Genomic DNA, 27,708 nt, shown 5'->3' on the forward strand with positions numbered 1-27,708 from the left:
CGCCGGTGGGGAAGGGGCACGGCTCCCACCTCTGCGGCGCGAGGGAGCTGCGGGCTGCCAGGCGGGTGCCAGCGTCCCAGCCCTGTGAATCGGCGCAGGGCACGGCCCGTGCGGCCGCATCCAGCTCGTTGCGGGAGGGACGGGAGGAAAGGAGGAGGTGCACAGGAAGCCAGGCTGCACCACTATAAATCCTGTCAAGTCTAACCATGTTTTTTCAAGCATGTTTTCCTGACTTCCCTCCCAAGAGATCAAACCAAAAAGAGGGTTGTGTTTGATCTTTAGGTGAAACAGAAACAAAATGTTTCCCAGACAAATAATCACATTGCAGTCTGACAATGTTCGTTATTACAAAAGAGCATTTTATTTAACTTTCTTCCGAGTGTACTATATTGCAATGTAACACTAGGCAGGTCTATTATCATATTAAGAGTCTCGCTACAGAATTAAGATGTTTGTCCATTTGGTCAAATTTCAAAGCTTTTCCTTGGCATTCGCACAGGACTCGTCACCGCTTCAACACACGCGTTAGTGGAAGTGCCAGAAATGTGATAGGAGACTTGGAGAAGGCGCTTTCCCGTCAGGATTTTTGAGAGATGTTGGGTTGGCTAGATGCAAGAGGTCAACACAAATATCTGTCCTAATTTTGACAAAGGGGGATGTGCACATCTCCAGATTTTGATCACAAAGTAGATTTGCTTTTCGGACTTAGTGCACTATTAAGGTCGTCGTCTTATTTTTGATGCGCTCCTTGTCACCTTTGCTCCCATTACCAAGGAAGATTTGTATTATTTTTGAGCAATAAGCCTTGCTTATATTCAGGAATTACATTAGTTGTTAGGCACCTGATTAATGTAACTACTTATACAAACTCATACAAACCATGCTTAAACTGTTATCCACAAAAAGTCCATCAAATACTATAGTTCACAGAAGGTCAAATACTATAGTTCACAGAAAAGTCTTCTAGTATGTGTTGCATGAGAATACACATATGAGCAGTAAATGAATCACTGAGTAAATATGGCACTTCTTTTACATATTTTCCTGGATCTCATACAGAATTAGGAAACATTCTTTTCTTAGCTGACGCATTTCTAAAATACTGTAATATGGTTTTGAAAATACACCCCACAGACTAGACAGTAAGAAATTTAGAAAAGTCAACAGTGCAGCTACCTGAGTTTATTTCATAAGTTTAAACAGTTAGCAGTAATTTGATATTTCATCATTCATTGTGAGCCGGAGGGTTGTCTACCCATGGGAGCCGTGCCGCGGCCCCGCAGCTCAGCGCCTCCGGGACGGCTCGTCCCGCCATCCCCTGCCCCTTGCCGCTCTCGCCCAGCAGAAAACCAGTCCCTTTTTTTCCCTGGTTTAGTTTTCTCTTGGCTTAAGAGGTTGATCTGCCTTGTGGAGGGATGGGACAAGCCCCAGCCCGGTAAAGGCAGAGGTGAAGGGGCTGGAGCGGGCGGCCAGGAACGGAGAGCCAGGGAGGAGGAGGAAGGAAACCCCCTCTTCGGCAGCAGCTCGCGGTGGCACTGACTCAGCAGCCCAAACCCTTGGAGAAGATACAGTTATCAGTGTGAAAGTGCTTAGAGCAGTATAATTTATTCTCATCCGGAAGGTGAATAAAGATATACCAGCACAAGGCACTTTGTACTCATGCAACTGTGCCCCCCATGAGGGGTTGCACTGGTATAAGTAATAATCTGTAACAAACAAAACCCCCACATCCCCTAACTGATGTATTTATACAAATGGTGTAGAACAAATCTCCAACCTTCAGTTATGAGATGCGCATCATTTCCATTCAGAAGACAGACCACAAACTACACATGAAACATTAGACACAAAATAAATTATGGATTTAAAATGCTATATCTAGGAATATAAAGATTTTTTAAACACTTTAAATGTAATCCCATATTTCAAATCTAAATAAGATAACTATACAGCTCCACCAATTACTTGGACATTTTAAACAGTTTACATTCATCAGGAACAACAGCACTTTGGTTTACATAATTAGGTTAATATGAGCAATGAAACATTTTTCTCCCTCGCATTACATCAAAGTGAAGTACATTTAGAATATATATACTGCCAAGCTGTTCCAATAAGTGCATTCCATATATGAATAAAGAGTAGCTCTTGCAATAGCTACATCAATTGTAGGTCTTTTATAGAGCCAAATCAAACTGCTTTTAAAAAGCTTGCTTTGATTCTTTCACGCTTGGCTCATTTTTGATTAATCATATGTATCTTCTCCAGGACATAGCCAAACCCAAAAAATAAGTCTGACTTTGGTACTCTGGCAAACCCACACCAGGGGGTCCAGGGTGGTGCACAGTACACCCTGGACTAAGGAGGAAATACTCGCTTTAGTTTGCCTCCCCACCTTTATAAGTCAGACTCTTAAAGCAACAATACGCTTTTGTACCAAGCTCAGGAATTCAGATTAACTGTAGTTCAAGACACGCAACAGCACTTAGAGAACGTTTAAAAGCAACCAACCTGACAATCATCAAACAATTATTTTACATAACTTTAAACAATCAGCAACCCAACCTCTGCTACTTAGAAAAACCATTACCTCCTACAGAAAGAACTACTTATTTCTAGCTATTCTTGCAAAGCATTTATCCAGTGCCTGCATCTGACTCAAATATGTGCTATAGGTTGGATAGGATGAAGAGATCTTCTCCCAGCAAAATAATTTACTATCACGTTTTTTTTTTTTGATTAGCTTAAATCAGCTTGTGAGCAGCACACCAATTACCATGGGCTAAACCTGCTAAACCTTCACAAAAGAAAGCAAATGGCTGGATAAGTAAAAAACTGAACATGGCTTCAGAGGACAGAATTCCTAACCTGATGCATAATCATTAAAGAGAATTACAGATGATTACATTATTTTAAAAAGCAGGCTTCCCGCTGTTTGATTTCCAATTTAATTATTAGCTGGGAGATGAAAACACAGCCTTCATCACTGTCCTCTGGTAGGCTGACTTTTGAGAAGTTAATATATTCATTTAGTCTCATTTCTGTAAAACTGCAAATGTTCCTGTCCTGAGCTTGGTAATACGGTAACAAAGCTCAATTAAGGAGCATATTAGCTGCTTAAATCTGTATCATTTCCATGTCAGAATCTTCACAAACTAAACATGATTGCACTTTTTTGATTCCCATTCCTGCAAGGTGCCAAGCATCCTTGTGGGGCAGTGAACCGAGGGGGACAGAGGGCACTTGCTCCCCTGTGGGACTGGACGTTTAATGGAGGGTGGGTAGGGGATTTTTGAAAATAGCGTTTCATCCCCCTGGGTTGCCCTTTCCAAGACAGTGACTTCAGTACGCCACTTCTATTCAAGTCAGGAGGAAATGAGCAGCCGAATCCCTTTGCGTCATTTTGAAAATCTCCAAGGTGGACTGTTTTGGTGCTGCCTCCTTTACACACTGTGGCCTTGCGCTGCTGGCAACCCCTCGGGGCCACCTGCTCCGCCCTGGGCACGCCACGCAGCCCGGCTGAGCTCTCCAAAGGGCCCTGGGGGGTTCTGCGCCCTCCCTCCGGCCCCTTAAAACACCTCCAGCCCTTGTACGTAAACACTCTCCTCTACTCGCTCGGACCATCTGAGGGCACTGCGTCATAAATAAAAGGGCGCTCAACCCAGATTTGATCCTGGTAGATCCTGAACATCTCCAGCTCCTGCTGAAGACAAGAGGAAATGGGGACACTCAGCATCTGCAGGACCGCCCTTCAGAGATCACATCCTAAGAGATTAACAAGAACCAAGAAGACAATATATTCACCTACTACAAATTATGCAACCCAAAACACACAGCTTAAATACGGTTCCCCTGGGGGGATTAGTCAAAGGAAAAAAAAAATCAGCAGATAAAACCATTTGCTTTTGTCAGTAAAAATTAAGTTACAGACACCCTTGTTCTCAGGGCACAATAAACTTAAAAATATCTTAAAATAGTGAAAAAATACAAGACAATTTTATTTAAAAATATATGTACTCCTTACTCCAAATTTGTTTGTACAGACAGGGTTTGTTTGAAAAAGAAAAAGAAATAAACACAACACTAAATGCATATTCAGAGTATGCAGTTCCTATAGCCTATTTCGTAGAAGTGTATTTCTGTAAAACTGAGCGATAAGAAGTTAGTTATTCAGCTTTCATTTGTTCCCTGACATCGGAAGGCAATGTTTCAAACAAGGTGTCCTCTACAATGAAACCAGTTCGCTTCAGAGCTCTGCATTCACCAAGTTCAGGTGGGAGAATTTCAAAGTGGTTGCCTTTAATATCCAAGTAGGAGAGGAACACCAAATTACCAATTTTAGGTGAAAGGACTGACAAACTGTTTTTCCCAATTTTCAGAGTCTTAAGCTTTTTGCAAAAGTATAGTTCATCTGGCACACTCTCCACTTTGTTACAAGTGATGGAAAAATATTGTAAACTTTGCAGAACTCCTATTTCTGGTGGGATAAAGCGAATGTCATTGTAAGACAAATCCAAATATCTGATTTTGTTGCACAGGAAAAGGTGGGATGGAAGAACCTCTATTTTGTTATGGCTGAAGGAAAGCCGCTCTAGGCTAGTGAGTTTCTTTATATGCTCGGGGATGTATGTTATACTGTTGTACCACAGCTTTAGGATTGTCAGTTTTCTCAGGTGTTGAAAACTTACTATTTCTTCAATTGATTTGAGGTTGTTTTCCTTTAAATCCAATTCCTGAAGACTGAGAAGGCTGAAGACGGCGTGAGGTATGCGTTCTAAATCGCAGTGAACCAATTCCAGTTCGGTCAAGTTGACCATCTTCTTCAGGTTGTTGAGCATCACTAACTTAGTGCCATCGTTATGGATGCACAGTTTTTGCAGGTGACTTGAAACATCGACTGCAGACTGTGGGATTTTGGACAAATTACTTTTAATGTAAAGAATTTTAAGGCTTTTAAGTTCCCGAAAAGACTCCAGTGTAATGTTTTTGGAGATATCGTGACTTAGGGAGCCAATTAAATAGAGCTCTTCCAAATTTCTGAGGCCATACATCCAGTGCGGCAGTTCTCTGATGTCATCAAACTTGACGCTTAAGATCTTGAGATTCTCCTTCAGAAAGGCCAAGGCAGCGCTGTGGATCTTCACAGAGCACTGGTGCAACGACAGCTCTTGGAGATTGTCCAGCTGTGCAATGGTTGCTGGTATCATTACGTTATTAATTATTTCAAGTTTTAAAGACTGCAGCTCCGTAATTTCAAAAACTGTGTCTGGAAGTCCAGAGAGCATGAAAAGCTGTAGCTCCAAATGACTGTGGGAGTTCGTCTGTAGCCTCTGCCTCAGTTTATCTGCAGTCCACTCATTGTTTAAGTTCAGCTGTTTCAGCTTATTTTCACTGACTTCAGACAGAAAGACAGCAAATCTCTTGGAATAGAGAGGATCATACTGATCTATCATATGAAGCATAAAAGCAAAGTCATTCTTGACATCTGGGATATCATCAATTCCTGTCTCTTGCCGAACATATTCGAAAGAATATTCTTTTAGAGAGCGATAGAACAACCAGTATAAAGTATAAAGGCATGTGAGGCCATAGATGCTTACAAAGCACAGGTAGCAGTAGGAAAGTTTAGAGAACAGATGTGCCATTGTGTGATTACAGCAAAAATTCTTATATCCTGTCATGTCTTCGATATCAACATTACAGACTACTGTAAAATTAACTTCTGAGACAAGTGCTGTGTTGTAAGCAATAATGATAAGGAATTTAATTACCTTAAGTACAGTCTGGCGAACATACATGACGTAGAGTATATCACCTTCCTCCACATGCAGTCTGAATTTCTTCACCTTTTCAAACAGTGCTTTGGCCTGTTCACCTTCTTTCTTATCTAGCGCCCCAGGTGTTCCCTTATCCACAACCAGCTTCTCAGGGATTGATTTTAAAGACTGGGTCTTGACCAAAGTGCCTTCGGCACTTGGCTGGATAGTGTTAGACTTGCTTACATTGTTCTTCCTGTTATCTTTCTCTTCGGAGTCTTCCCCTGACACTTCCGATAAGGCTCTTGTTGTCCAGGGAGAGTCAAAACACTTCCCAAGTATTGAAATGAAGTGCTCAATTTTGGAACTCGATCCAGGGAATTTGAACCAGAAGTTACTACACAGCATGAAGACCAGTGTGTGTATAAGGACAAGGTAAGGGAAGTACTTGGCATACCAGTGCAGGGCACGTTCATAGCACACCTGATTTATAAAGCTGTACTGCTGAAGGTCCAAATCAGTCTTCAGTCCTTTCATTTCAACAGTAGCCGGAGCAGTGGATGGCTTGGGGGGAGGGAGGGGAGTCGTATCCGGGATTGCGTGAAACACGTTCGAACTATTAGACTGGTTCTGGCAAGGCTGTATTCTCTTTGGAAGGCATATGATCTTGTCTTGCATGACCTGAAATACACAAAAAGATATCTTGTCAAATGACGCACAAACAATGGTGGCAGTGTCAGGAAGCAGCTGTCCACAGAGTTCCTCCGCTGTCAGCCCTTCCTCCCCAGAGCTCAGCGCCTGGCCCCCAGTTTCTGCTATTATTATTGTTATTAGTCCCAAAGAGACACTTGTTCTATACGCCAAGAACCAGGTCACCCCCTTTCAACTACAGTTAGTTTTCCATAATTTGAATAAGATGGCATTGAAATAATTCAGAAAAAGGAAAAGTATGGGTCATACAGGCAGAGAAGACCAGGGGGAAGCTTCTGCATTGCTCTCCCCAGGCATGGTTTGTTCTGGTTGGGTGTATGCACCCCAACAAAGTGCTACCCCATGTTCAGAGACAGCTTAGGCTTGAAAGCAGTAATGCTGCACCTGCGTGGCTTTATGCCCAAACTGTGAGGTCTGTCAGACCCAAAACAGCTGATGAAGAGCCAGGATGGGCATATCGGTGCCTGCATCATTGTTAATCTTTGGCCTTACTAAGGCTAGATAGGGATAATGGAGAGTTGACAACGTTCACCTGTATGTGTGCATGGACTTAATTTTTATTCAGTTTCTCATATATATAAAATAGAAAGAGACAGTCCTCACTCCATACACCTGGGGAAAAACGTAGCTCTGTCCTCAAGTCCGTGTATAAGGCAAAACAAAGCAACTTTCTAAATTTGGGCTGGCCTCCCGTGTTGGCAAACTCAGGTCAGAACGCCTCTGGGGGGCAATCATCTTTGGCTTAACTTGGGGTAGCAGTTTGAGCTCAGTGCCAGGCTCCCCGCAGCATGGAATTTAAAATTTAAAATGCTAATCCATGTAATAAACCAAGGAGCTCTGTTATTTGCCCTGAATGACTAACTGGGATTAGCCTAAACTAGAAACGCGCCTTTTACTGGAGCGTGGCTGTATCCTTTGGCATCACGCTTGCTGAAAGCACTAACTATAGGTAGGCAACAAGACCTACCAAACACAGATTCCCCCTGATAATCCACCCTGGTGCAGGGAGATGCTGAGCTGAGACCATATGTGTTTTTAACAGTATCAGTGCCACAACTGTTGCCACTTCAAAAACTTCTTGACTGTAAACGCTACCATTGTCCGGGGGCAAGTAACAGAGCTATTCTGTTATACACCATTATTTACACACTGGATCATCCCTTTGGTAGTAAATTGGAATTAAAAACAATCCCTGGGTTATCTGCAGTGTTTCCAAATATTATTTTCCAGTGTGCTTCATCCAATCAAACAGATAAATTTAAAAGTGACAGAAATTCTACTTTATGTGCTTAAACAAACACTTGGCAACTAATGCAGAATAAATTCTTGTACAGAGAGATTTTTAAACATAGACATCATACTTTCCAAAAGATATTTGAAAAGACAATACAGGCAAAATTACAGTTGATTTCACATAAAATTTGGGACATGGCACATGAAAACCTTGGGCATGTAAGGGAGCAAATTCTGCCGAAATCAGAGCTCTGTCAGCGTGTCCCTTTTGCTCCATTTCTGACTCATACCAAAGAAGGGACATCCATGTTTGAACTGGTACTACAACTTTCTATTTTTGTAGAGTCCATCCCAAACAGGAATTTCCATTTCTTTTTAGGTTTGAGCTCTTTAGCACAATTTAACTAACAGGGAGTGACAGTAATGTCAATGTGTAAGCATTGTCAGAGATGTTTTGGAACAGAGGAGGTTGTGGGTAGCGTTAATAAAATAAGCACATTCATTTCAAATCTATTTGAAGCATAAAGAAAAAAAGAATATTAACAAATTAAAAAGCCAAATAAAAAAAGAAAAATAGAAATTAAGAAATTATGTTTTCCAGCTCCTAAACAAAAAAAAATGTTAAGAAATAGGAATTTGAGTTGATTATCTGTTTTGTTATGTCAGACTGTGGTGAAAACAGGCATCCAGACGCAAGCTTTTGTCATGATAACCAAAGGCAATTGCCAGACCAACAGCTCTGGCACCGCTCCATTGACTTCAGGGCAGATACATTGATTTACAGCTGCTAAAAGTCTGGCCCCTGTTATTTCATGTTTCTGCCTAAACAACTTGCAATTCTGGGAGAAGCTGATTTCCGCCTAGTTCACAGTGAACACAAGGGAATAACGACGCGCGACGCCATCCTTCCAAGGACCCTTCTCGCCTGCGTTGCTCTTCCCGTGCCCCCAACAGCACCTGTTTAGTCCTGGCCTCGTTTAACTTACCTGCAAGGTGCACCCAAACACGCCGATCATCAGCATGGCGACGGAGAGATAGTCGGTGAACACGTCCCACCAGGGCTTCAGCACCCTGAAGGCCGGCTGCTGCTCCGAGAACTGCCGGAACTCGGTCACGGGAATCATCTTCCTGGAAGAGAGGCACCGGAGCGCTCAGTCGCCGGCGGCCCGCTCCCTCCCGTCCGCGCGCGCCCGCCAGGAACCGCTGCACCCGTCCCCGCGCTCAGACTTCATGGTCCCTTTTAGCCGGCATGCTTCATTCACTTCCACTTGATTCACAGTGGTTTCAGGGGCGCTCTGGAGTACTTGTGTGCATACTCACCGCAGTTTTAAATCTATTATGTTTCGAGTGCAAGTTGCTGAAGTGCCTTAGCTAACGGAAACTACAGGCAGTACAGGCAGATCAAGGGCTTTTTCTTCACCTCAGATGTCTAGGCTTACATCATCACTTCCTCTGAAAAATCAGCTAACGCATGAGCCTGTACAGGCAACGAGACCGATCTCAAAGCCTGCAGTGTATTGTGTAAGTCAGCCCCTGAGATCAAAACAGCCCAGAAACTCCCCAGTAGGTTACGATGGAAAGATCAATTCACATGGGAATGTAACAAAAACAGTCCCAAAGGCAGTTTACAAAAATTGTCTTTTGACTAATGCTCACCATAATCACTTTGCATCGCAGTAATATTTAAAGAGTTTATAATCCTGATTCAGCTGAGCACGGGAACGCATTAACGTGGGTTTGGTGCCATCCAGCTGTGCACAGGCCTAGGGATAAGTGTACACTTGCTGATATGCTACCGTGGACTTAAAGGATTGAGCTCATTCAGAGCCGGGATCTGGGCTGGGGAGGACAGCAATTCAGTGCAGGTGTGACCCTCTGGAGGCACAGCAGCCCCCAAGGAGCCGCGTGCACGGCAGGGGGGGTCTGTACCTGAACTGGGGCTCGTAGTGGGACTGATGCCCAGCAGCTTGCTGATGGGCAGCATAAAAGCACCTCTCGCTCCTGTTCCTCTCGCCCCTTTCAACCCTTCTGTGTTGCTTTAAGCTTTGCTTGGCCAGGCCAGAGAGACTCTCTTCCAGCTTCTTTTCTCTCCAAAGGTGTTCCCCAGGATGCACGCTACCACGCTAGATGAAATCTTGCCCATCTCTGACGTGGCTGGAGATCCCCAGAGGAAGGCAAGCATCTTCCTCAGCCCTTGCAAATTAATCAGTGAAAATGCAAGCCTGGCTTCATTTAGTCAGGTTAAAAATGAGCGGATTACTATGCCGTGTCCATGCCAACAGGCCTAAGTTGTTGCAGTGGCTGTGATGGTATGCAGCCCTCTTTATCAAATTACACCCAGTCAGGAGCCACTCTTCTCATTTTTGCACGCTTATCTTCCAAATGCTCAGCAGACACATCGGGGGAGATACGTGCCTCGAGAGCAGAGGAACAGCTGGGTAGCTGCTGGGACAAATCTTTCTCACCTCTCACTTTTCTTTTTTGAAATACCAGTGGAAAAAAATGGATCTCGGAAATTTGAGGTGCCCCATGCAGCTTTATGCACACCCCAGCCACCGGCTCTGCAGACCGCTCCGAGAGGCAACCCCAGGCTGGCAAACTGCCAGCTCTCCGGGAAATAATGCCGCACCAGAGCGGAGAAACAGTGTGACCTGAGCTCTCTTCAATCCCCCCATATATTTCATGGCCACTGGTAGGGAATTAGGCCTCCTCATCTTCATTCCCAGACAAAGTCTAGGTGGCTGGCAACAGCTGCTGACAAGCTTTAAAAAGTCAATTTTCTATCAAACTTTCCAAAATGTAGAAAATTCTTAAAGGAATATACTAATAAAAACGTTAACTTCTCAGTTGCCATGCAATGGTCCTGCTCAAAGCTTTCCAACATATGTACAGCTGCAGGCTCAGGGTTTGAGGCCAGTTAGCTGCATGGGATACTACTGGTACCTGCAAGAATACATAACAACAGATTGCTTTAAAAAACACGAGGGCTTGATTTTTTTTCCCCAGTCTCTCCTTAATAATAGCTTTTGGATTCTTTTTCATCTGCTACTGTCAAGGCCTTTATGGGTCCCATTTTCCAGCTTTTTTCAGGAAATATATCCAATTTGAACATCAGATAAGCCACAGTCATGCCTCCTACAGTGGAGACTTTGGAGAAAAAGCCAGTGCGCACGAGCACAGAAAGCATGGGACACCCAATTTTGACTGGTTAGGTGTCTAAGCAGCTCTGTGGGTCTGAGCCCTGGCGCTGTGACGGGCGGCAGGACAGCAGCCGGGACTGGAGCTACCCCGTGAACAACCGAGCGGGGACCACTTTCACAACCGCAAAGTAATTTGGCTGTTGCATCTGATAGGCTTCAGTCTGGTTTTCAGGGGCCTTTGTGTTTCACAGATTTGCTTGGTTTCTTGCAAGTGATGCATGGGGAATTAAGAGGAAGGCAGAAAGTTTCTGACACCGCAGATACAGGCTGCCCTGACCCCTTGCCGCCCGCAGTGGCCGCGGTTTGCACAGCGGGGCTCCCCACGAGCAGGCTGCGCGTACTGTCACCCCGGTTCATGGTCGGAGCCGGGGGAGACCTGCATACGGAAAGCCTCTCCGAGCCCCGCTCAAAAGCCCATTGGTGGGAATGCAGAGGTTGCAGTCCAACATCAGACATCAAAAGACGTTTACCAATTGTTGTTTTTATTGTTAAAATATACTTCTACTGGATGACGGTAATGTTATTGCCTATCATAATGGTAAATAAACCAGTGACGTCTGTCTAATGACAGACAATTGCACTGAGAGTTCAAAAAGCGTGAACTGTCTTGCTCAGAGTGGGAAAAATCCAGCTTAGTTAAAGAATAAATTGTAAAAGAAAGGCTTAAAAAAAAAAAAAAGACATTCGTAAGAAGCTTTAAGTGGAGACTGGACATGAAAAAATGGGACAACTGTTTTCTAACATTTTCTGGAGAAAACATATTGCTTCTCCCTTTGTTGCACTAGCAGTAAGGAGAGGATGCTGGAAAGCCATGCAGGGCACCCTGGCCTTGAGGCGCTGTTGGCCCCTGACTGCCTGAAAAACAGAATCAGGTAAAACTGTATCGTATTCATCTCCCTCTTCCCTATAACTCCTTTCACGTTCTTGCTTGCCCAGTGACCGAAAGGACGTTATTAGCAGCGGCTTCTGAGGCCTCAGGGAAGACACAGCAGGTCCACGCGGCTACAAGCATGCCCAAAAACCCCTCTGGGCTGTGGCAGGAGCCCAGCGCTCCCAAACGGCTACGCCCTGAGCCACGTTGCTGATGGATGCACAGTGCATCATCACACGCAAACCAGGTCGGTGGCTGTTCCTTCGTTTAAACAGATCAAAACAGAGATGCTGAAAAGTCATACTGCAGCCCAAAGAGCAATCTTCAGGACAGCACACCATCTGCTGTAGCTTCCTGTTCTTATAAGAAGGAGATATTGCAGGGAAAAAGGAGTTCAGAAATGGTAAAATAACAGCGTTACTAACTTCAGTTCACCTGCACTCCAAACACTATTTAATGGCACAAGACATAGCAGCTGAGATGCGGAATCTGACTGATGTTAAATATTATTCTAACCCACCTTAAGGAATTCTTGAATTCTAAATATTGAACTAATTTGTTCAATTAAAATCAGAATGCTTTCATTTTTTTCTCTCTCGCATTTCTAATAATCTCTAGAGAAAAGACAATTGTATATGAGATAAATCATCTGGTTCTCTGCTACCACAAGGAACCCCAAAAGGAGCTCAGGTTGAGAAAAGCTGTACTGGCTTGTTAAACGGTGCTGCAGAAAAGAGCTGAGGGTTGGCCAGATGAAAAAAAAAAAAAACCCGAGGGGAGAGAAATTAGCAGAGATTTTTTTATTATTATTTTAAAGTTTCTACGAAATAAAGAAGAGTTGGAGTAAAGAACAGTATGCAATAACAAGAGGGAATACTGGGATCCAGGAACAAGGAGGATGTGCAGAGAGCACTCAGCTCTCCCCCCAAAGGAAAAGGAGAGTCAAATATAGCATCCTGAAGGGACGTGGCAAAGACTTGGAGATAATACGCAAACAGATATGGCTTCTGCTGGAAATAGAGATGTGGAAAAGAACCAAACAAAACATCCAGGTCCAAACTCTTTGCTGATGTAAACAGGCACAGTTTCCAGCTAAACTTCAGATACTTACTCCAGCAGAAATACTGACCATGGAAATCAGCTAATGCATAGGCAATTAAGAGCAAGGCACAATGACTTAACGTGACCTAAAAGAGCTACGGGGAATAAATAGATCTGAGGGAGAAAGAAAAGTCCTGGGAACAAATTTGACGCATTAATAAATGAGAGCGATTAAATCCAGGGATGACTCTGAATTGGCCGCACCACGGCGCAAACCAGCTCCTCTGCAGCTGGCCCCCACCAGAAGGAAGGAGGGAAGCGGGGGGCACGGCCAGGAAGCAGAGAAGCCTCTTGCCAGTGCAGCTAAAGAGAAAAACACATATTTTCCAGACCGGGCAATGCAAATGGCACCCGCTGCAGAACATAAAGGACACAAACTTGCTGACGGCTGGCAGCTGCTCGGCGGGCGGCAGGTCGGGGCGGCAGCACGGGTCTCCTGGTGCCCCCGCGCCCCCCGGGCTCCCCTGCGCTCCAGGAGCTCCGGCGTCCCCGCTGGGTCAGCAAAGCCGCTTCGTCAGCGGGTACAAAACCGCTGACAAATACGGTTTTCAGCTCTGCAGCCACCCTACTTCTGCAAGTGACATAAACTAAGCGGACCAAAACTCTCGCCGTCACCACACGGCTGCAGCTCAGGGCCAGGGGCTTTCTGCGCCACGAGCTGCCGCGGCAAGGCCACAAAAACCTGCAGGCAGCCCCCCGGCCTCGCCTTAGCGCTCCACAAACCGGCTCTGTGGCTTTCTCCAGGGCCTTTGCTTTGGGGTGGGCATTTTGTGTGATCTCTGCTGCAGACCCAGGGTCAGAAATGGGGCCTTGCTGTGCCAGACGGGCAAACTTTTAGGGACTTAAAAGTTCACAGACAGTTCAACCCGTCCAACATCCGTGCGATATACCCCCTCTCCCCACTGCATCTGGCTAACACCTTGGAAAATGCTTTACAGTTAAAAAGAAACAATACATTAATATTCACCGAAGGGCACCTCCAACACAGCCCCGCGTAAAAGAGGTTTGCCTCGAGCAGCTCCCAGGCCCTGCACTCCAGCTATTGCTGGGGAACTGCCGCTGGCTTTAAGCAGACCCTTGCAGCGTAACTGCATTCACTTCCTGCAGCAGAGCTGCGAATGAATCCACACCAGCCCTCAGCGGAGGCGGCGGGCACGCTGCCCGACAAAACCCCACTGCTTGCTTCTGCTTGACCCATCTCGGCTCTCAAGGCGTAGTTTCTGCAGGCATTCGGGTTAAGAGAGTCCACAGAGAAAAACACACACACAAATAACCGGACAGCTTCACCTGCTGCAAACTCTTTGCAGCCGTTCTCCTCGCTGGGCGCCCCGCCAGCGCCCGGCCCGGCCACGAGGCACCGGCCGCCCCGCGCCGCCAGGTATCGCTCGCGGGCGCTCGCCGGTCGGCGCCCCGGCTGACGCCTCTGGCTGAGCAGAGCCCGAGGACGCGGCTCGGCGGGGCGACGGCCCGGCCCGGGGCGCCCCGCCGCAGCGGCGGCTCTGCCGGGGTCTGCGCTGTACACGGGCGAGCGGCAGACGCCGCTGCCCGGAAGGCAAACCCTCCGCTGTTTCACCTTCGGCCAGCGGTTACCCAACCACCTTCCCACGCGGCGAAGCAAGCGCCGCCAGCCACGACGCGTTTCGGGGTAACGTCCCCAGCCCCACGGGGGCCGAGTGCTGCACGGGCAGTTAGTGCCCGCAACCTGCCGCCTCCGCGCGGGGACAAATAACACACCAGGGAGAAGGAAAAGGGGAGCAGAGCGGAAGGAGAAAGACAAGGCTGCAGAAACAGTGAAGCCTACAACTTGGAAACATAAGAGTTTGCTGGAGTTTCTTGTCCTTAGCTGACCAGAAGAGGTGTGCAAACTCCTAGGCGGAGATTCAGCCACCTTCCCCCACGGTTGCGCCGACCCCTCCTGGGGCCAGGGACCAGGGCCACCGCCTCGCGGAGCCACGCGCGGGCGACCCCGAGCCGCCCCTCGCCTCCCAGGCTGCCGGGAGGCCAGCCGGCGCGGCGGACAGGGTCCACACCGGGATTTCCCTGCGAGAAAACCGGCTTGGGGACCGCTCCGTCTTTCAAATGAGAGATGTGAGAAAGGAAAAAGCGCTGGGCTAGGCACAACCCGCTGTCCCCGCTGTTCTAAACATGTTGCATGCATTAGGATAAATTATGAAACGCCTTTTGGGAATACTGCCGCAAGTAGGTCTCTGGGCTAGTTCCCATACATGATTTATAGCGTATTCATCTTCATTAAAGGAGCAGAGCGCAGCACATCGTTAACACAGAGGCTGCTGCAGCTACGGGAGCAACGAGCCCATGCGGGTGCCGCCGGGGCGCAGCCGCGCGGGTCCGGGGGTCGCGTGGGCCCCCCAGGGCTTCGCTTCGCACGGGACGGGGCGCTGCACACCCCGAACACCCCCGCGCTCGGCAGCCAGCCGCAAACGTTTCTTACTCGGCCTAGGTACTTCAGTGCTGCTTTTCAGGGGTGCCGTGACGTCTGCCCTCGGCCAGGAGCCCACATTAAGCTAAAGCGCTTTTCGATACCAGGCCTGGGGCTGCTCTGGAAAGCAAAATTTTATGCTTTACCTGATGGGGAACTACGCGTTGAGACAGTTAAACACGCAAGGAGAAGGGAGCTCTGCAATTAAGTTCCTGGTGAGGTATTCTGAAGTACTCGATTTAGACAAACTCAGTGGTCCATGCAGAGCCCGAGGGCTTAGGGCCATGATCTCTTCCAGCCTGGGTGGGCAGGGCTGCTAGGCGCAGCCCAGCACGAAAACGGCCTGGTACCACCATCGTCGGCCATGTGCTCTGCCGATTATAACTTGGCCAAACCTTTACCGAGGGAAACCCCTGGAACGTCCGTAGGAAAAAGCCTGCCTCCCTTTAAAAGTGTTTTAAAATTAGAATTTAGCCAGAAATTGTTCAAATGATTTCTAAGAACAAGCTTAGGAGAACACACATTGGACTATACATAGTACAGAACTGGCAGTCTTTCTATTTTAAACTTTCCTGAGCCCCATGCTTTGGCCTGTGCATCTGGGATGCACTTTTCTGTACTAGGAACAGCTGCCCACAGCTGGCTAGTTTATAAACCTCTGGAAACCGTGGTTTTGCCTGCGTCCTTTGATCTGAGGCACTGGAAGGGCCGAACACTTGCTCTGCGGCCCGTGCCCCAGAGCCCTCGCAGCTCCGGGCGCTGCCCGGCCCGCACCACGAACCAGGCCAAAGCACCAGCTTCATTTAATCGCTTTACCAGAACAGGACAAAAAGCGGACTCACAGACAAGGCATGAAGTTAGGAAACTAGATTAGTCTAAGAGGGGCATACTAGGATAAGGGCTGGAATTAGCAATCCTAATTCCCAAGGGCTCAGAGTTACACTCTCATCCGAGTTCTTATATGCATTGTGTGAGCAGTAAAATAATGTCTGAACTACCCCAAAGTTCAGTTTTGGTAATTATCTTGCTATACGTTTGCAATGTCCAGCATTTCAGTCAGTATAGGACTGGCCAGGTCCCACGTAACATACAGTAAATACCTCTGTGACTAACTTCTCCCTATACCTGAGGTATTTAAGGATAACAACTTCCTCAGTTAGGCTTTACAGACATTGGTGTTTCCTGATTTTATTGAAAGCTACTTTGAAAACTGACTACCTGACAATATGGCAAAAAAGTATCACTTGTTGCCTGCTTTTCAAAAGCAACAGGCTACTTTTAGTTCTGTGGATTATAACAGAGGTTTTCATAGCAAAAAAAATACCAGCATTTGGAAGTAAGAAATACAAACAAATGATGCTGTTGCTCAAACATAAATCCCACATTAAAGGAGCTGGAAAGCCTTTAAAAGTCATCTAAAAAACAATCCATGCACATCCAAACAGTTATTTTTAAAAGTCCATGTGTTTACTGCATTTTCAAACAAACTCCTTGAAATTCATCATCGTGGGGCTGGGGATGGCAAGGAAACGTGCCCCGAAGGAAGAACAGAGCACGAGCGAGGCCTGCCCCTCCGGCCGCTGGGCTGGGCAAACCACACCACCCCGCCGTGCCCCAGCTGCAAAACACAGACACGTCTACTTTCTTCACAAGCTGCGGTGGGAAATATGAATGAATAGTACTACAAAGCGGTAATATAAGGCTTCTGCCAGCTCTCTGAAAACCACTGAGTCTAAACTGACAGCAAGTTAAAACTTGCCCTGCAAAGCCACTGGAATTAATTTGATTTGATACTACACATAACAGTAGTTATCTGGGTCAATTCATAGTAGTTTGCATTCTGTGGGCAGGCAAAAATATAATCAGCTTAAAGAATACATCATTCCAATCCCCCAGATCTTGGTGTTCCTACAAAACTTGTCCAATTTGTGCAGTTTTCATATGGGCAACACTCCCCACCTCCCCATGGCAGGGCCGGCGGATGAGGCCCATGAACCGTCCCCCGCGATACAGCTGCTCAGGGTAGGGACAGGATTTCATTTCCAGGCCTCCTGATTTGAGGGGGCTCCTTTCTGCCACTTGAAATCCAGCCTGTACTCAGAAACATACTGCTAAAACCCAGCCTCCGTTTCGCTGACTCCCATGACTCAGCTCACCTTGTGCCCAGGCAGCCAAGACTCAAAGGAGCGACTAGTGACGGGGCAGGGCTCGCTTGCGAGCACTGCAAAGCCCATAACAAGGGTGTAACTTCCAGAAACTGCTGAAAGCCTCCAGAGACCTCGACCCTTTCCGTGTTTTCCCTTTTTACCAGCTGAGGCCCACGCTGCAGGTCTCCAGCTTATGTTGAAGAGTTCAGCTGCCTCTCCACGGCTGCCCTGGGAGGAGGCGCCCAGCGCGGGAGCATCACGGAGCACCCGGGGAGGCAGAAACCCCCCCTGCCCTGTTTTAAGCCTTGCAGCTTGTACGGCAGCGGCCGAGGGTATTGCCAAGTCCTGACTTCAGATCGCGCAGGAGACGTACAGAGGAAGTAACTTTAATAAACTGCATTTCAAAATATGCCTTGCAATTTCCACTACACATATAACAAAAGCTGCTTTGCTGATAGGAACCCAGACAAAAACTTGCTGTTTGTTTTAATTTCATGTATTACACACCAAAAATACTTCCTATCGTCAGCAGCTCTTTGACTTCTACTTGGTTGGACCGAAGACAAAAAAACGTTCAGGGCCGGACTCTGCCAGATAAAATCTCAGTGAAATCAATAGGAGTTCTTTTTGTACCACGCACATAGGACTGTATGCAGATTTGGCTTTGCTTAACTATTTGTCCAATTCTAAAGAAAAGTGAACTGTACACATTTCCATGTCAAAAAGACTACTTCAAAGGCAATACTCACCATTTTGCAGCTTTGGGAATAACATTCTTAGTTTATCAGGGCTATCTTTCAAGCTGAGGGCCCTCAGCTGCAAAAAGTCCCTAATGCGAGTGAAAACTCTTAAAAGCAAACCAAAGCACAGAGTAAGAAACTGTTCAGAAAGTGATATTTTAGTAGTTCTGACTGAGAAAAGTAAACTCACATCAGATTTTAATCAGATTTAACCAAGTTTTCCCCAAACACTTATTTAATATATTCAGATAAAGAAGCAACATTCTCAATTTCATAGAACAGAAAATATTGCATAAATTAATGCCATGCGTTGACAAAGAAATATTCAGGGACCTTAGCCTGACACAAGTGCACATAATAAAATATGTTCAGCTGATCTAATTAAAAAATAATTCCTAATTGGGGCAGGAAATACAAAGGGTCCATTCTAAGTCTTAAATAGCTCAACCATCCAAAAAGTTAGTTAAAAACATTTTATGCAGTGACTGAGCCAAAAACATTAAAGAAATGCCTGTTTTCATGATTTGTGAGACTTCTTCATATAAAGGATCTTTTCTGCTCCTGCTTGCATGTTGCACAAGAGAGCTTTCTAAAGTTTGTGATATTCTCATAAAACACGAATCCCAATACACCTGGACAAACATACAGGCATTCTCAGCCTGAAACACATCCGAGGCATTTTCCTCCCCCAAAACCATCCTTTGGGACAGAAGTCCCCAACAATAAAAATATAGCTCAGTCTCATCCTCCCTCCTAAAAGGATGAGAAAAACTATTGTAGATTAATTCAAGTACATGAAACATGCTGTGGAGATGATCTACACACATTCAAAGATAAGCACAAACAGCTACAGAATCTGAATTACTATTTCCATAAGACTTTCAAATAAACATCAGGGATCTGACAAAACAGAGCTATCGGTCTAAATTCTTTATTGGACTTTTTCAGACCACTGTCCAGCCATGGTCTGCCTGCTGAAGAGGGATTAGCTCTAAACTGGGTTCTCCAAAAAGCCTCCTGTTGCATCAACCAACAGGGCGAAAGGCCGCATCCATCAGGCCCACCCTGCGCGAGATCAAAGCGTTCGCTGGTGGGGTGCGGGCGATACCACGGCAGGTGTGCAGCGCCCTGAAATTATGTTGCCATGGATAAATCATGGCAAAGAGCAAATATTCTTTTTAATCTCATTACACTTAACAAAGGGCTTTTCTGAATATATTGTCTGTGAATGCCCCTCCTGCTCCGTAAGCTTGCATGGAAACAATCTGCTGCAGGGACAGCTCATCAAAAAAGCATGCACAGTGACTGGAAATGAGAAGACTTATCTAACAGTGGTCTCTCTTACAATACTGCAATTGCTTGCTTACAACAACAGTGTTCACTTCTGAGCTGTTGCACTCCGACGTAAATCACGTGCATGTTGCGGTATTGCACCCGGGGCACGGCTCGACCTGGGCTCTGCCTCACCGTGCGCTCAAGAGCGCGCAGTTCTTCCAAGCTCCCACCTTATTTTCAAGGATGAGCACAGAAAATGGAGATATTCTCATCAGCATTTCAACAGTCTTAAGGCTGCTTTGTCAAGTTTCGGATTCCTGTCAATATAGCATCGCTATCTGCTATTGCCGTTACAGGGAGAAGTGAGCTAGCGTCTCACCCTCTTCAGCAGACTATCGCTTAGTCCAGAACTTGAAGTAAGTACAGGAGGCTAAATGCTGCTCACTTGAAAGTCAGTGGAAAAGTTAAAGCTCACTTTGACAGAGAGAAACAGATCTGTAATGCTGCTTTACAGGAGCAAACGTTCTCATACATATTGGTCAAACCTGGGAGGAATTTTGTAAGCTCATCCTGACATTGGCATTAGCAACTTTCTAAGGAGAAGAGTGGTATTTTGCACATCCTATTCTGGTTAGCAGAGCAACAAAGGGGATTCGTTTTACTCTAAAAACAAAATCATTTAAAACATAATAAAAAAACTCTTACATACTATTGCTATGGTTGTCTGAGGTACCTCCGCAAAGCCAGAAAAATAGGCGCGCTTTAGCTTAAAGCAGAATTCTCCCAAAACTCTCGGAAAACATGCAAGGCATTTATATGGCACTATCCTACCTTTTAAAAATCTGGCCTGATCAAACACGAGACTGCAAATCAAACCCTTCATGGGAGACGGAAACAGAGTTGACAGAATCTCCGTACTGGACAAAGTGCAGAAAAGGAGCATATTGGTACAAGCTTATGTCTCTCTGGATGATGCAGTTGTAAAATCCATTCTCCATCTTATTGGCTTCTTGTGTCAAGCATTAAATCTAAAACGAATACAGCGCAGAGAAGCTGAGGCAGGGCCTGCCAGGTTTAAAGGCAGCTTTGAGACATTTTGCCCGGGGATGAGAAGACGATGCTGCCCGCCCTGTATTATCAACAAAAGCAATGGAGCGAACGACGCATTCGTCCGTGCCCAAAAAGATGAAGCAAACCCGGTACCTTTTTAGAGGCAAAAAGACCTTAAAAACACAAAGTCATATTGTACTATAGCTTGAGTTTACATCAAAGTTTTTTTGCACAAAATCTCTAGGCAAACAGGTGAGGGATGAAAAAGAAAAGTTCCCATTCTGTTGAATGTGTGAAACGCAACGCTTGCTAACGTTCCTCCGTCAGATCGTTCTGGAAGGAAAATGACTCCTTTGCTCTACTACACGAAGCTTTTAAAAGAGCATTTTTGGGTTATTTTCATTTTTTTCTGATGTAAAATCTTTCATTTTCAGGCCCCTCCCTTGCCCCTCACAACTTAACGTCAAGAAGGACAATATCTTTTGACTAAGTTTTTTCACAGAGCAAAAATCCTGTAAAAGTACATACTAGGTCCTGTTACTGCGAATTGTTTGGAGTGTCATCTAAGCTTTTTTATTTCCTGCAGCACTCAAAGGGCTGGGCTGGGAAACGCCTCTGTGGTAGTGAATAGGGTCCACTGGAATCCGTGGCTGCCTTAGGTCAATGGACAATCGGAGGAACTGCTTCTCCCAACAATTTCTCTTGCGTTTCATTATTCTGGGCTTTGCTGTGTCGGCACTTTGGTCTTAAGGCTACCTCAATATTGTTTAACCCTCTTAACAACCCAGGCACCCTGCCACCCCTCCCTGCTGGAGCCCCTTACCGAAGGCCTGAAAAACAAGTGATGATTTGGGATGCCTCCGCCTCAGGAAATCAATTCAAACTGCTACAGAAACCGATTTCAAGATGGCATCAAGTACGAGAGCAACTTCTTCCGAAGCAGTCAAGATTCATCCGATTTTGCTCTTCCCTGAGGACAGGATCAGCTTTATAAAGTAACTAGATTCTTAGGGTTTTGTTTAAAAAGTTTCGTTTTAAAAACTGTTTACAAAAATAAGTAATAGCAAAAAACCACACAATGTTCTGTTACCATAAAAACCTACTTGGGGGGCCTGTTAGTACTCAGTCTGGAAAAAAACAGCATAAGAGCCGCTACGCACTGTAGCGAAGGCAGAATGCAACCGGAGAAGCAAATGACTCAGAGCAACAGGGCTGAGCACCAGCATCCGCAGGCAGCGCCGCACCGCGAGATGCCCTCCCCAGCCAGACGGGTCACCCGCGGGGGCCACCCTGCCCGGGACTCCCGGGCGCTGACCCGCACCCGCCGCGATGCTGAAACGGGAGCATGGGGAGGGAGTGCTACCCTTCTACCTGCTTTGGCCATGCCAAAAATGAAAGCAAAAGCAGCTCTAAAATACCAGGGAAGAAGGGAAGTACTTCTACTCTGTTGAACTTGAGGGACACTTTTTTTTTTTTTTCCTTATTTCCAACATTGCCATCTTCTTTCCCTATTTTGCAAAGTCCCTTTCTGCCTGCCCCTGCTTTTTTTACAGCATCATCCAAGCCTAAGGGCTCTATTGGAGCAAAAACACACATGCGTTCGAGCAGTGCTCTTCCTAACACCAAGTCATTTTTCCAGAGAAAGTGCTTATTCCAAAAGTAAAAAACACAAAAGCAAACATAACTTGCATACTTATTTGTGCAATAAAACTCCTCACTTTTAAACGCTTTCATCCCAGCGATGTTACAGCAGAGCACACTGGGCGGTCTGTCACCAGCCTCTCCTTTTGCTCGGCCAGCTCTCCCCAGTAACTGCATAAACCGCACGCTGCGAACGAGGAACGGAACCGTCTATCACCCTGCGACGAGCCGATTTTAAAGCAGTTTCAGGTCGGGCCAGCTTGCGGCTGCAGCGCCCGGCGAAGGGGGCACGGGCCCTACCTGAACCACCGCCCCGGCCGCGCCGCTGCGGCAGGGCCGGTGCCGGTAGCGGCCGCGGCCCCGGCAGCGCGGACGGAGCCGCCGCTCCCCGCCGGCTCCGGCAACGGTGGCCCCAGCGGGCGGAGGGGAGCAGCCGCCGGCCGCCCCGCACCCCCGGCCCCCCCGGCCGGGCGGGCAGCCAGGGCCGGGGCCGGGGCCGGGGCCGGGACCGCCGCGCTCCCACGGCGGTTCCGCTCCGCCGGCGCCGCCGAGGGGCCGCCGCGGCCGCGGGGCGCCGCGCAGCCCCCTCGCCGGGGCCGGGGCCGGGTCTCGCCGCGGCCGGCGCAGCGCCAGGCCCCGCGGAGCTCCCCGCGGCCGGGGCCGGGGCCGGGGCCGGGGCCTCCCCGCGGCGATGCCCGGGGGCAGGCGGCGGCGGCGGCGGCGGCGCCTACCTGGTGCGTGTCGGCGGGGTGCGGGGCAGCGGCGGGCGGCGGCGCGCTCATGCCGCGGAGCGGAGCAGCGCGGGGCCGGGCGGGGCCGGGCGGGGCGGGGCGGCCGCGGGCAGTCGGGCCGGGCCGGGCCGGGCCGGGCCGGGCCCCGCCGCGCCGCCCGCCGGCCCCGCCCCCGCCGCGAGGCCCGTCCCCGGCTGGCGCGCGCGGCCCGGCCCCGCCCCACCGGACTCCCGCGAGCGGCGGCGCCGCGCGGGGAGGCGGGAGGGGGGCGCGGAGCCCCCGGGCGGCCCCGGCGCCGCTGCCCCGAGCAGACGGGAGGAGGCGGCCGCGGCGGGGCCTGGCTGCGAGGCGGGTGCTGGGCGAATAGCAAACACGGCAGAACCGCCGCCAAGCGCTCTCTGCGCCGCGGGAATTAACGACAGGCCGCTTACATCGGCGGCAAGCGGAGAGGCGCGAGCCTGCTTTGATTCTTGTCCCGAGGATGGCAGCGGAAATTGTTCTGGAAAGCCCTCGACCTCAAAGCGCAGGGCTGTGGAAAGACTGCAAAGAGACGAGGCTACGCAGAGCCTGGGATGGCATTAGCAGTAGAGAAGCGTCTCAGAGAGGGACAATTGGAAACACAAACTTCCAGCCTAGCAATTCAGGAAGAACAGGCTGAAAACCGCTGCTGAAAGGAGCAGTGGATTTGAAGGGACATTAGTCCCACATTTCCAAGGAGGATTTATGCCTCTGGCAGAGCTCAGACACAGGACAGGACAAATTCTGCATTAGAGGCAGGTACTTTCTCTAGGTACTGATCCCTAACCTTCGGGACAGTATGCATATCCCCCTAGGGAGAGCACATAAGAAAGAAATACAAGTATATAAAGACTTGGGGAGGGGGTATGGAAATTAATATGACATGAGGCATTAGAGCTGTTTTACTGCAGAAACAGGAGCTGGATGGAGATCTGGACCAAAGCTCTGCGTTGGATAGCTGCGTGCAATCCCGACTTTGTGTGTTTTCTGACCCACGTGTTTCAGGGGCTGCCAAGGGCAGCTTCAGGTTCCTCCTTTGGGAGCCATGACTGTGATTTGTAGCAGTGGATGTTCAGCTCATCCTTTGACTAAAGGGTTTGCTTAAGTGCTCGCTGCATGGAGCTGCTTTCCTCAGCGGCAGCTGCAGAGTAAGGCTGCGTTTTCAGAGGAACCTCAGAAAAACGAGGGTCTGAGTGGGACAGGAGCTGAAAAGAGCTGTTTTTGTAGCTCCCCCACATTCCTTTAGAGCTGCCAGCCTAAAATATTTCAGCAGTATTTCACCATTATGTAATGTTAAGGGCTATCCCAATGCTTCGAGGGATAAGGTTAAAACATACAAGAACAAATGAGCAAGATTATCCGTATGGAAGAAAGCTCTGGGTTTCTTTCCTTTTCGAGCTGAAGAAACTAGATTGAATATGTCTGTTATGATCATTGCTGTGTTCATTTTCTTTTTATTGGTTTCTTTCCATTACTTTTAACTCCTGGCAGCTGCTTAGAGAATCCCTCCCTGTCCTGAATGTTTTCTTCTTTCAGATGTTCGCAGACAGTTACGTTCTCCTATTCGTCATCACTTAGCTCATTTAGTCTTTTCTCATAAATCGGTCCCTCCCATTACCTAACCCCATTGCTGCTTTTCCCTGAACTCCTTTGCGGTTGTGCATTTGTACCACAGTGATCTGGTGGCCAGTAATGCTGCCATTGTTAACGCTTCCTGTTGTGCACTTTTGGGTTATTTTTGTTCAGAGTTGCTGCAGTACTCCAAGTGTTGAGTTGAACTTCCCCAGTGGAGAATAATTACGGGGGAAGTCACTGATATTGTGATAGAAAAGACAGTCTATGGATAATTGTACATAATGCATTTGGGGAATTGAAGCTTACGGCAATTCTGGCACATGAGCTCTTAGTGGAAGAGGGCCCCAACATTATTCACATCTGACATCAAATACACATTTTGTATTTAAAGAATTTGGGCTCCAGTTACCCTTGCTCCACTGGAAACATTTTGCTGTCTGCAGAAAACAGTATAAAACACTTGTGAATCGCCATACTTTCTTCTTTAAGAACATCCAGGAATTGGAAACTTGAAACCATTTTTTGTGCATTTTTTTTTTTAGTAAAAGTACTGTTTCTACCAAATGACAGGTAGAGAGGAGTCAACCTTTTAGATGAGCGCAAGTTTTTGTCATACTTTGATTTAAGGCTTACCTTTTTATTTTTCAAAGACTTCAGTGGCACACAGGGCAAGCCACAGAAAAAGTACCATTACTGCTAAGCCTAGTGCATTTGCATTTACTGTAGATTGCCCTAGTCTGGCATTCATAATTTACAAATCCCAGAAGCGTTACTGCTCTTACTGACTGCTGTCTTGCAATACTTACACTACAACACAACAAAAAGTGCCGTGCCAGTTTGCATCAGAATTAAATTATGATGGAGCCGCCTCCAAAATTAGTTGAACATAAGGACAAATGATGCTGCCAGAGCTTAGGTGATGGTTTTCACCCCAGTCATTTACCAAAGGGCCAATTCCTCAGGGTAATCCAGGTTCAGGATGCCCAGTCCTTGCAACACAGACATCCAGGCTACAGCCCCAAACCTCTACTGATTCCTGCTCAGGTTTTTTTCTTTTTCTTGCCCACCCTTCTCCAAGGGGATAAATCTGGAAACGCAAGCTCCAAAAAAATACAGCTGTTCCCTATGCCAGAGTCTGGAGTCCAGAGGGCAGCTGCGCAGGTGAGGCTGTGGGAACACGCTGCGCTCAGCAGACCGCTTCCCTGTTGAGCCGCAGCAGAGATCGAGGCGAGACACCCGCAGTTTGAATGCAAGAGCTGTGGCTGCACTTGGAAATGGACCCACAATGAAAATGCTTTCCATCCATCATCTCTCTCCAACAACTGTTGAAAATGGTGTAAGCTGCTAACACAGAAAAGCCAAATTGTTTTCAGATGAAGTACTGAAGAATTACTTCTGTGATTTGATTCTGTTTAAATACAAAATGCAGGATTCTGCACTTCCACTGTTTCTTAGTTGCTTTAAGTTTCTAGCAAAGTTTATGTTTTCCCCCGATTTGCTTTTCTGCAGATTTACATTGTAACCCCTCTTCTGTGCGAGTAACTTTTTGACATATGAATTTAAGTAAACCAGATGTTGAAACAACAACATACTGGAAATAGACTTTTAAAATAAATTACATGAATGCTATGGGATGAATCTAGACTGGAAAAATCAAAAGTGAAGAATACCTTCCTATTTCTTAAGCTTGCAAGATTTTAGATGTACTAAAAACTCCTTTAAACATCCCTTTGGTTTTTTACTTCTAATTAATTATCATGAGCTCTTTCATTGCTCCTAAGTGAAAGGGAGCCACATTCATCACTGGTTTGATTACAATGAAAGCAATGCAATTACATCAGTGAAGAATTTGGCCTAAATACTTGTCTTTAGAGAAGCTATAGACAGCAGTCCTCACATAGCCTTCTCCTTTCTTATGATACAAGGTGAGGACATGCCAAAAAAAAAACAAAAACCACACTCCCACTTTCTGACCCTTGGCTGAACTGGAGCTCCTGGATTTGAATTATGCTTTACCTCCGCTGCACTTCTGATCATCAGTAGTTTTCTTTAGGGATCTGTGTGAAAACTCCTAAACTGAGGAGCTTGGCAGCTATGTTTGTTACATCTATGGTTGTTTTCACCACCAAGCATGCTGTGTGCTCCTCAATACACAAGCTCCTAATCTAACTTCAGATGTGAGGTAGCTGAGCGTGCGTCACTCACACAAGGACACAGGGACAGGCACCAGCAGCCAGGCTGCAGAACAAGCACTTCGTAACAGTTTAATAAATGCTGCTTTCAAAATAGAGGTTCCTTTTATTGCTACCAATGCGCCTTTATGCATGTGACAGAAGAAACAAGCAGTAACAAGCATAAAGGGAGAAGAGACGAAGCTCGGGGACAAGGACTGAGCAAGACAAGGACTCTCCCTATGGGCAAGTTTGGGAGACTTGGTCCTTGTTTATCTTAACAGTGCGATCCTCTTATAAACCCCCCAGATTTCTCTAAGGTTTTTTAAACATATCTATCCTGTGGCTGAGGTCATCATAACTCAGCTGCATAACTAACTCATTGCTAATGGGTTTAAATCATGTCAGCACCTTCAGGTCACAACAAATAATCATTTGTTTCTCTTGCAGGGCTGATTACACCTCAGTCCCCTCTCTGATTTTTGAGCATCTCCCATCAGGGTCTCCACAACTTGCCTGATGGAAACTGACCCCGAGGCAGAGGCCCCCGTCCCAGCCACGCTTCCCCAGCGAGTCCTGCTGTCCTTTGGCAGGGTTTAACCACGATCTGCAGAGCCCCAAAAACCTCCTTTGGGCCCGCGCACTGCCTGGCAGACAAACATGCTCCTGGGAGAGGATTTTAGGACAGGAGTCAATGATGCGCCCATCTCTCCTGCAGGCTTACTGCCTTTGGGTGGTGGCTGAGGCCACCCAAACTCTTGCCTCTGCATCACCCTCCTGCCCCTCTGACACTGGCTACCGAACTGCTAGAGCTGTCCTTGCTCTCGCACACCTACAGGCCTTTGCCTATGGGTGCGCCATCTCCTAAGCTCATTCAAGCACTCGCAGTAAGATGGTGGGGTTGAAGTGACTGGTTTGCTCTTGTGCTTGGTTTGCTGAAGAGCCTTCTGCTTCCACGTAACCCAGACCACGACATTCACACAGCCTATCTACTCCTAGCCACATTAATGCACCAAATCTATAAATTAATACAAAGCAGCTCCACTTC

The 27,708-nt window shown here is 47.2% G+C and overlaps 1 protein-coding gene across 6 annotated transcripts in view; it reads right to left on the bottom strand.

Moving 5' to 3' along the window:
• Positions 1-338: 338 nt before the first annotated feature.
• The window catches only part of LOC104149082 (leucine rich repeat containing 8 VRAC subunit B), a 63,160-nt gene continuing 35,790 nt past the window's right edge, over positions 339-27,708 (bottom strand). For 3 of the 6 annotated variants that reach the window (XM_068952568.1, XM_068952567.1, XM_068952569.1), the window contains 2 exons: positions 8,687-8,828; positions 339-6,437 (listed from right to left, as the gene is read on the bottom strand). In XM_068952568.1, the coding sequence (XP_068808669.1) occupies positions 4,167-6,437; positions 8,687-8,828 (2,413 nt within the window). In that variant the 3' untranslated portion in view covers positions 339-4,166. Of the gene's footprint in view, positions 6,438-8,686; positions 8,829-9,020; positions 14,072-22,242; positions 22,339-22,896; positions 22,985-27,708 lie in introns of those variants that run through there. The other 3 variants (XM_068952571.1, XM_009682557.2, XM_068952572.1) reach the window with 3 other exon arrangements.

This window comes from Struthio camelus, chromosome 8 (genome assembly GCF_040807025.1).
Source record: "Struthio camelus isolate bStrCam1 chromosome 8, bStrCam1.hap1, whole genome shotgun sequence".
NCBI lineage: Eukaryota > Metazoa > Chordata > Aves > Struthioniformes > Struthionidae > Struthio > Struthio camelus.